General features: G+C 40.0%; 2 protein-coding genes across 2 annotated transcripts; both read left to right on the forward strand.

Annotated features, from left to right (window-relative positions):
* Window positions 1-2674: 2674 nt before the first annotated feature.
* Window positions 2675-7795, forward strand: LOC124220308 (uncharacterized). Its single transcript, XM_069136427.1, has 10 exons — window positions 2675-2927; window positions 4002-4134; window positions 4259-4543; window positions 4739-5009; window positions 5090-5294; window positions 5752-5936; window positions 6025-6232; window positions 6530-6745; window positions 6833-7063; window positions 7168-7795. The coding sequence occupies exons 1-10, from the start codon at window positions 2825-2827 to the stop codon at window positions 7320-7322; spliced, it is 1992 nt and encodes a 663-aa protein (XP_068992528.1). The 5' UTR covers window positions 2675-2824; the 3' UTR covers window positions 7323-7795.
* Window positions 7796-9351: 1556 nt separating this feature from the next.
* Window positions 9352-10160, forward strand: LOC124219951 (uncharacterized). Its single transcript, XM_069136318.1, has 3 exons — window positions 9352-9630; window positions 9761-10009; window positions 10086-10160. Exons 1-2 carry the CDS (start codon window positions 9449-9451, stop codon window positions 9996-9998), a joined length of 420 nt encoding a protein of 139 aa, XP_068992419.1. The 5' UTR covers window positions 9352-9448; the 3' UTR covers window positions 9999-10009; window positions 10086-10160.
* The last annotated feature ends 468 nt before the right edge of the window (window positions 10161-10628 follow it).

A 10628-nucleotide genomic window follows, 5' to 3' on the forward strand; every position in this document is an offset into this window, starting at 1 on the left:
GATGCCATAACACAGAAACTAGACCTGATCGAATCAAAATAAATATAGTTCTACAATAAACGTAGATAGGTATTGCAAAATTAGTGAAAACCTTCCTTGTTACAAAATTTTGCTGACCCGTGTACTGTAAAGCTATATATGACCTTCTTTCTGTTTATGAAGACTAAAAAAATCATATCACAATAAAATCATTTGTATATGAAATACTCTAACATCAATTCCATTATACTTAAACTTGTTCGTCTCATACTCAGTTGAAAGTTTTCATGCCAAACACAAAAAGTGAATTTTTGTCGACCAGTGTAACCCTAGAAAGTTTCATAGTTCAGAAACTTTCAAAACACTCATCACTGTATGTTTGCAGTCTAAAATATCTTACCGACAGTAGATAATTCTTTGCTCAAGTTATTGGCTATTTCTATTAAAAATTACAAAATTATAAATTGAAAAACTATTGAAAATATGTGCACAAAAATGAATTCACTGTGATTTGAGAGATTGTTGATTTTTTATTTCGTCAATGCTCTGGAATTACTTCACACTGTTACGGATCGGTACCCGACGATTTATCGCGAAACGATTTGAGATTCATTTGTTACTCTCCCCGACTGTCCCTTCTTACGGGATCATAGTGCTTCCATGACGTTTCGGTATTTCTATAGAAAAAATTGAGTCAGTCGTATCCACGGTACTCCGGTCTCGTTGTTAGCGACGCACCCTTGACACTAGCTGGAGTGCTCTTCTACTTATCATTAGCTTATTCTTAGCTGGAACCAAAATCTGTCGACAGCCATTTTAATTTGATGGATGATGTTGTGGCGGCGCATTTTGATGATACGACTAATATTTTAGTGGTTGAAATATAGCGTGGCGAATTGTTGATGAAATCGTCCTTGCTGTGTTACCGGTTCTGTTATTTGCTTATGTTTATACTAGTAATAAAAATATTTCCTAAATAATCCAGTTTGTCTTAGAAGCTTGAACTTATATCTCAAGAGATGTAATGTTAACACAAGAATGTTCAACAATTTATTGGTCTCTAAAATTATTTTGTAAGTACTTTTGATAGAAATATTCGAATGGAACAATGTCGTAATGAAGATCACTGAAGGTCATGTGACTGACTTTTCTTACCGTGAGACTCGCAATTTTGAATTCAATAATACAAATAAATATCGTATCGAGATGAATTATCAGATAATTTTATCGCTTTTCACGTTACATCGAATAGTTACGTTTACCACATTCCCGAGGCATTATAACAGGTTATAATTTTTACCTATTATCGTGCGCAAAGTTCGATTTTGCGCATGCATTTGCGTTCGCAAAGTACCACTTTCCCACACGTTGACAAGAGCATGCGGAAATGCAACTGAGCGAACGGGGATGTAGCTGAGCGTGCGGGAATGTATAAGAGTATACGAGCGATTCCATGGTATATACGCGCGCGCCATCTCTGCGGCACTCTCTTCGCATTAACAGGTGCGAGCGAAACTTTGACGTTCGTTGTCCGTATTGAGAAAATGGCAGAATACAAAACACAGAACGTACGTTTTAAAGATATAAACAAACCGGCGCTCAGCTCTCAGCTCAGCGCGCCGGTTTGTTTACATCTTTGTCGTCTGGAATGGACCTGTCAAAACGTGCGTTCTGTGTTTTGTATTCTGCCGTTTTCTTAATACGGACAACGAACGTCAAAGTATCAGTCGCCATCGCATTAGCTCTTCAGAAAGGACAAGTAAAGTGAGAGTGAATAACTATGAATAATGTACAAAGTGATACGGATAGCGAGGCACCAAAAACCATTAAAAATGTATCTATAACCACATCAGAGTCATTAAAAAATATACCGTTCCATTTTGTAAATTGTAACGTCACGATAAATATTAATAATAATTGAAAATAATAAATAAATTAGATTTTTCCTAATTTAATAAACTTATAACAGTTCTATAATTTGTTTTTTTGGAGCGGGGGGGCTTCGCCCCCCCGAACCCCCCCGTCCCAGTGCGCCAACGCCACCGTTCTACAAGTTTCAATTGTTCAAAATTATTGTAGTGGTCGAACTTTGCGCAACTTGATAGGAAAAATAGTATACGATACTCTATCGAACGCAGATTAAGTTAGATTGTACGTGATCGTTATTTCGAGTAACTCTGACAAAACCGACTTGACCTCGTGGATAAATGCCTGAATAATTGTTAAAAATCACGTAATATTTTGTTCTATTGTCCTGCGAGATTTCTTCATCGCAACCAAATAACCCTGTACAAGAAGTTACATGTCATTGCATGACCTTAGTCAACGCTCAATACGAAATGAGTTTCGTGTAATCGAATTGTTCGATTGGAAAAATAAGATACTATTATTCGAAGGTTATTATGCCTGTCAAGTGACAGTCAACCTCCTATTGTGATGAATACAACAAGACCGAGAAAGGCGCCTTCCCGACACCGTCTATAATGATATGAAAAAATACCAGGCCGATATTGGATCTGAAGCATGCTGCCTCTTATTTATTTTTTCAGTTGAATTCGTATTCTGAAGGTGCGTCAAAAATATTTCGACTTATTAACAATAATAATCACCCGTCGATGACAATACGCGTCAACCGAGACGTCGTTGCGCCTGGGATGAAATTGAATGCCTATATAAGCGTGTGTACTTCACATTTGTCGAAGTAAATTTGTTACAATTTGAACAAAGTAGCCGTGTTGTTAAATTTGGAAGATCCATTATCTGCAAAATCTCTGCGCCGGATCAATTCTGCAGAACTACGGGAAACCCTTGAGCATAGGGGTTGTCTAAGGCAGAGGACAACACCATGATTTCGATGGCTTTAAATCGATTTGCCGTCTTATTGACGTTACTTATGATCCTGGCCAGTTTTGCAAATGCTGGTCACGGTAATCGTCGAATGCATAAAGGTGGGTGGCATTCTTTAAAGGACTCGAAATACACGCGCAAACCATAATCATGCATTACTCCTCTCATATTGGTAATTACAAATAGAGAAGAACAAAATCGGAATAGCAAAATGTTGTGTGATGTGAATGTTGTCAAAAGTATCAAAATTATTCTCTACAAGTCTGGAGACACAGAGCTGTATCAACACCTTGGTATTCTTATGAAACAAATGAAAACAAGAATGAGAGAAAACTTGGAAATGGACGAGTTGGACACTGAGTTGAAGGTCTCTGATCAGGCAAGACTCAGCAGCATGTGAAATTGACATATTGCTCGGTCTCAGTGATCAGAATTGATATTGACAATCGTTGATTGGTCACTCAAAACAGTTTCGGATGATTCATTAGTTATTGATTTCCATTCGAGCCTCAAAGGTTTTCCGCAAGTTCTAACGATGTACTCCTTTTAACCTACCTATGATCTTTGCAAATAAGAAAAATACGTCATTCGATCGACGCCTCGTGAATGCATGCTCCCGTATTCCCGACATGAGAAGTCTAAGACCTGCTATTATCAGTTCAAGAATTCACTGGCGTGGGATTTATCAGTACGAGATCCATGACCACGACGGAGTACCCTTTGTAAACCAATGCCCCATTGCGGATGAGAACTCCGATTATTATCCGACGCTTTGCTAACCCGAGTACCCGGAGGCATCCTTTCCATCACAATATCAATCAAAATTGTTGATCAACACCTCGACCATGCGGTAACTGTTATGTGTCTAATTTCTCGCAGGATATCGCGGCAAACGGGGCTTCTATTTATTTTAATTTTTTCTGGAACTTTTCCGACTTATGTCGGATGACAAGTACGTTTTATATTATGATAAAATGAACCAAATGTGAAAATCTAGTTGATTCACCTGAATGTGCAGCGACGGCCGTCCATCAAACGATTATTTTCTCACATCCTTCGATAACCAACGTAGTCGAAGTTAGCATCATTTTTTCTCTCCTTCAAGCCAATGAAATTCAAAACGGAACATTTTTCGGAAGTCTGATAACGCTTCGATAAATTTTGAACTATTTCAGCTCCAATCGACTATTCGAGAGGCCATGTCCAGTTATCGACGCCAATGGAATGTCTGCGACCGTGTCGGGAGAGTGAACCACCTAAGATTTGCTATTATCACTTCACCCTGGAGATCTATAGTGCCCAAGGATTGTGAGTAAAAACTTGACCGAATGTTTTTTTCATAACTTCGGGTATTCTTCGGTCAAAACATGTGCTGATTTTGCTGGAGACTGGAACAGCATACTTGATTTCACAAATTATGTAAATCAACCAGGGCTTGCAGCCTGTGTACTCCCAACATGACGAATGACCTGGATCACACTTGTCAATGCGTCACTGCTGACGGCGTGGAAAGAACCATTCTAGCCGTGAACAGAATGTTACCTGGACCCTCGATTCAGGTTTGTCAAGGTGACAAGATCGTCATTGACGTTGAGAATTTAATGCAAGGCATGGAAACCTCCATTCATTGGCATGGAATATATCAGACAGGAACACCTTACCAAGATGGAGTACCTTTCGTGACTCAATGCCCTATTGCGACCGGACTGACGCACAGGTGAATCAAGAGTTATTATGAGCCAAACTGAGTCTGGGTGAATTTCACCCCGGACGTTTTTCAAACTCCTCGTAGAGTCCCTTAGTCGTGAAAATGGGCCTCATGGCAACATTCTTCATGCGAAATGAAGGTCATTTTTCAGTGAATTTTTAATATCATGAAATTTTGTATTCGTATCATCTTTCCTGCTCTCAGATATCAGTTTATGGCCACAAATCAAGGCACACACTTTTGGCACTCTCATGATGCTCTACAAAAAATGGATGGCTTATACGGTTCCTTGGTCGTTCGTGAACCACCCCAGTCGGATCCCAACAGCCATCTCTACGACTACGATACACCGTCGACAGTCATGCTTATTAGCGACTGGTCGCACCTAGAGGCTACTGAACATTATCCAGGACTTCTGGATACCCCGGGTCAGATCGCGGAGGCAGTACTGATACATGGAAGAGGACAGTGGATGGTAAGTAAGAATGTTTGTTAATCGACGAACGCTCGCTCGTGTGTTAGTTTCACTTTCATCTAAATTTTCGGTACTTGCAGAATCAGACTAGCAAGGTTACAACCACTTCGCCACTGGCGGTGTATACAGTGAAACAGGGTAAAAGATACCGATTCAGAATGATCAATGCTTTCTGCACGGTTTGTCCTGCTGAATTAAGTTTCCAGAATCATGACATGACCGTCATCGCATCAGACGGAGAACATTTGCAGCCCGTTAGTGCTACCATCTTAACATCGTACGCAGGTAAGAAAAAGTTGATCAACGGCTGAAAGTCTCTCACTAACTTGGCAAAGCTGCACTGCTTCGTTTGAAATGAAAGTTTTTCTAATAGGTGTTTTCTTGCACAAACCGTACTTCAAATTATGAATTCTCTAGTTCCTTATCTTACGGTGAGTCATCGTGTTCGTTGACTTGACCAGTCCTTCCATTTTCCATCGTATTAAACTTGTACGTAGGAGAAACTGCTATTTCTATGAGTCGTGTTTCCTTTCATCCCAAAAAACGTCTCCAAACCGAAAACTGTTGGAACAGTTTATGTAAAAGCTACAAAAAATGAAATAAGCCTGCTTCTCAAGTGTTCCCACATGTCCAGCAGATGAAAATAATTTCCTCCAACTACAAAAATCAAACAAACAAACGAATGTTGAAGCAATAAATTGGAAATTCTTCGAAATAATAAACCGTTACCATCGTTCCGTAGGAGAAAGATACGATTTTATAATAGACGCCAGTCAAGCGGTGGGCACCTATTGGATTCGAGTACGTGCTGTCGGGGAATGCAGTGGTCCAGCTGTTCAGCAATACGGTATTCTTCGCTACGAAGGTGGGCCTGATCTCCCCACTTCTGAACAACCACTGTACAGTCAAAGCTTTGCCCAGGGACTCGTAAGAAAATTTCCAATTGTGCTCACGAATTCGGATACATATTACAAAGCACCAACCTCACATAATTTAACATATTTGTCAACCAAAGATCCTCAATCCGGCGAGCTCAAACGTCTGTTCCTCCTCGACGCAACCAATTGACGGTAATTTGTGCGCGAGCGGATTTAGAAGTGCTCTTCCTGTGGACAAGGAGATTCTTAAACCGGTCCCAGACTTCAAATTCTACCTGCCATCAGGGTTCGTGATATTCCCAAATACGGAAGTATTCACACCGAACACTTACCTACAATATTACGGTAGGTTCTATAACTCAACGTGATATTCGAAAGAGATTATTGCATTCGCCTCTTGGGGCGGCCTTGAAACTTCGAATTTGAAAAGTACCGAAAGCGGCAAATTCCGAATTTTTTTTCTGCCGAAACTTAATACAAACTTGTTTCGTCAAAGTTTGATTTCTTTACATCAAGTTTCTTCACCAAATAATTTACAAATAGGCGTTTCCGTAACGTCAACCCCGCCTGGTCTCTTAATTAAATCACATCGTGAAAGTCCGAATACTCGAGAGCTTCCCTCACAAAACGTATTTTTCGCAGTTCCCCCACAACGTGTTGCCATCGCATCAGTTATTAACAACATCTCGTTCGTTTCTCCACCCGCACCACTGATTTCCCAGCGTAACCACATTCCCTTGAAATCAATCTGCAATGGAGAAAATCTCCCCAAAAATTGTGATGGGTCTTATTGCGCCTGCACACATGTCCTGAGCGTACCCTTGAATGCCGTTGTCGAAATCGTCTTCTGTGACACAGGTATCGAATCGAATTCGATTTATTTCACCCTAAGGGTGCAACGACCAGCTAGTTTTCACTTATTATTTTCACGTTTGAACATTGCAGTTCCGCAATCCGGTCTCTCCCATCCATTTCATTTACACGGGAACGCCTTTCGCATCATTGGCATGGGTGCATCCGCCGACCCAAGCGTCACGGTACTGAATGCGACAACCATTCGTGATCTCGACAGGAGGGGTCTTCTGGTTAGGAACTTTGATCAGCCTCCTGCCAAAGATACCGCCATAATACCTTCTAACGGATACTTGATTACGAGATTCCTTGCTAATAATCCTGGTAAGTTGTACTCAACGATTTGTCACGTTTGTCCTGGTAGTCAAAGTGACGTTTGATCTCAGATGATCACCTACTAACTAACTGATTATCTTGTCTCTCATCAGGCTACTGGCTATACCACTGCCATTTCGTGTTCCACTCGATCACCGGCATGGAGGTTGTCATACAAGTCGGTGATGTGATAGATATTCCACCAGTCCCACGAAACTTCCCCACTTGCGGGGACTACTTGCCGAAAATATCGCCTATCAGCAAATAACAACTTCAAACGTAGAATTTATTGCTTGACTATTGGATCGTAGGTTCCAATTATAATTTAGAAAAATGGACGTCAACCTCCTGGGAGGATCGTCAATGCTATTGGTCCTGGATAGAATTATGTGGACTCATGTTTGGCAGATATCGTATCATTCAGTATGGTTATCTTCGAACTACTACTGCACTTCTATTTCTACCTTTTTCGTAGTATTAATTTTACCTGAGATCTTCCTTAAATCTGACATTCTTTGAACGTCCATTTCTATTAAAGTTCAGACAAAGAAGAATTTGAATATGTAATTCGAGCTTTAATGCTCCAAAACGATATTTCAGCTTTTTAACCAAGAACGGAAGTAAAACGACACAATTAAACGCGTATATCCTCCAGCCGCAGTGTTTCATCAGATTGATTCATATTAAATCTCGTGATACAGCATTAAGACGAAGTCAAATAAACAAACTTATGTACAATTATCAACTCGTTCCAAATGTCGAATTTAATGGGTAAGTAGGGTAACACAAATATTCTGAAAAATCTCAAACCCTTCGGCAAAGAAGTACTTCGCATCGAAATAATGGTAAGTCTTGAAAGAGAAATAAAAAAATTTTTCGGACTCTCATTAGCCCACAAAAAGTTTCTAAATGATTTCCAAATTTCTTCTATTGAACGGTTTCGAGATACGATTTTTCTCCCAAATCACGTTTTTTAGAAAAACACATTTTTCGAGTGGATGTAGCGTAAACATTTGAGATCTGAAAATAAAATCTAATCGAAATAATATATCTCCTCACTTTGGTTCGAAGTTTGATTAAAAAAATGACTCTCTCGACTAGACATGAAATCGTTTTCACTCTTCGCCGAAAAACTCGGGGCATAATGCCTTGGGTCTTGAAATATTCGCAACGAATGCACCTTCTTATGATAAAAATTCGATACGTACGGAAGCCTAAACTTTCAATACAAACAAACGAGATGATCTTATTACGAAACCAAGTTGAATATCTCGTTAAGAACATCGCAATTTACTTTGAAATTGAACCATCGAAAAACAAGCTATTGCGCACGCAGTATATAAGATATTTTTTCAACTTGCTTGTCACTGAAACGTGAACAAGAAGTATATTACCGAGTACTTATAACCATCATACTGCGGTGAAAACTTTTTTCTGAATCCAGTCAATGAGATAAGGCCTAATATTTTCAAGGGCCTTGGTACAACAATTTTGAGTATAACACATGTACTGATAATCAATTAGACTATATATATTTCTAACTTGTTTCCCATGGTATTTCATACCGCCGTATAACTTTCATGCAGAAGTATCCATTTGTAGTAAAGTTTTTTCGCGAACAAGTATATATACTACCGAGTAAGCACAGATGAATTCAATCGAACGTACGTTTTTGAGTACGTCAAAAAAACGAAATTAATGCGAATTGAAGCAAATTATAAATAGAATTGAAATGAATTAGGTATGTGCCGATTCTTTCCCGGCTATTACTCTGCAACGACAACCAACTTATGCGGCAACCGTATGGCAGCGAGCTGGCGAATTTTCTCAGTTACTTCTTGGTTTCGACATGGCATCCAGGTGGCTAAACTAGCCAGCACCTACTTGATTTAGATATAGCCGCATGGAAGCTTGGCCTTGTGAGAGCTTGGTTAAAACCAGATTGAAGCTGACTATTTTGGCCATATAGCCACCACCTCGAAACCATCAAGTAGCCATAAAAATATGCCATATCAAAACCTCATGTTTGCCACATGTGTTGGTTGTCGTTGCCATGTATATGCCGGGATAAAACCACGAACTAGCTACATTGCGACCACATAGTTAGGTTGGTTTGGCCATGTAGCCGCCATATAGTTGCCACCTGAGATTGTTACCCGGGCTGCTATTATAAGTTCCACATGGAGTCCCACATGACCATGGGAAAGTGAGTATTATAAACGATTCTGCATTTACGAAATTTATTTCAATTGAGTGCACTGCAGTTTCACGAATTATTTGTCGACCAACAGAGCCTGTCATTACTGTTTGCCCAACATTACCAATCAGCTGCACGCATCCTGTCAATGAGTAACCGGAAACGGTGTCGAGCGAGCCGTACTGACTGTGAACAGAATGATTCCTGGACCTAGCATCCAGGTCTGCAAGGGAGATTACGTCGTCATTGATACCGTGAACCTAATGAGCGGTCAAGCAATGAGCATTCACTGGCATGGAATTCTTCAAGACGGCAGCCAGTACTACGACGGAGTACCCTTTGTAACCCAATGCCCCATTGTGGATGGGAACTCATTGAGGTACACCAATATGTGTACCTGTTTAAAAATGTCGAAAGAACCGAAAAAGATATCAAATGCGTAATCGATCTTAAGAAGCAGAAAGATGATAAAAGGGTCGATTTTTCAAAATCATTACTCTCATTTTAAGATATCATTGGTATGCTGAGAACGAAGGTACGCAATTCTGGCACTCGCATCACGGATCTCAAAGAATAGACGGTCATTACGGGAGCATAGTTATTCGTACGCCAAATCCTTTCCATCGCAATCTGTACAATTACGACAGAATGGAAGATGTGATAGTGTTAAGTGATTGGCTTCACGTAAGTGGTTCCGAAGTTTGGTCAGGAAGACTCCGTTGCCACCCCGGTAGATACAAGGATTAGGACAATACACGGTAGGAAAAGTCTTCGATGTTTCTTTTCTGTTCACTCCACTCATTTCAGTGTCATCTTAATTACTCTTTGCTTTAGAATCCAGCCAACGGCAGTATAACCAATTCATCGCTGGCAATCTTCAAAGTCCAACCAGGAAAAAGATATAGGTTCAGAAGTATCAATGCTTGCTCTACCGTGTGTCCAGCCGAGTTCAGCATCGAAGGGCATAAGCTGAAGTTAATCGCTTCAGACGGAGCGGACATCGATCCCACTGACGTAGACAGCATCCTGTCGACTGCAGGTACGAAAAACAATCAAGGACAAACAAGGACCTTTGTCACTATTTTCCCAAATCCACGTCAGTTATTTATTGAATTTAATTATCATTTTAATGCTACTGTTGAACACCTTGACGATGGGCTTGGAAATATCCATGAGCCTGGTGGTGATCAACTACTTTGGAATTGCTCGTTTTCAATTTTTTCGGATCAAGGCTGTTAGTACTAATTCGTCTCACGTGTTAATTATTGAAAAAGTACGCAACAATAATTTTTGCCGAGGCAAACCTTGAATCAATGTTGAAAAATTGATGGTATGAAATTTTAAAACAGTCATTATTTGCAGTATTTTTTTTTTCAT

Source organism: Neodiprion pinetum, chromosome 5 (genome assembly GCF_021155775.2).
Source record: "Neodiprion pinetum isolate iyNeoPine1 chromosome 5, iyNeoPine1.2, whole genome shotgun sequence".
Taxonomy (NCBI): domain Eukaryota; kingdom Metazoa; phylum Arthropoda; class Insecta; order Hymenoptera; family Diprionidae; genus Neodiprion; species Neodiprion pinetum.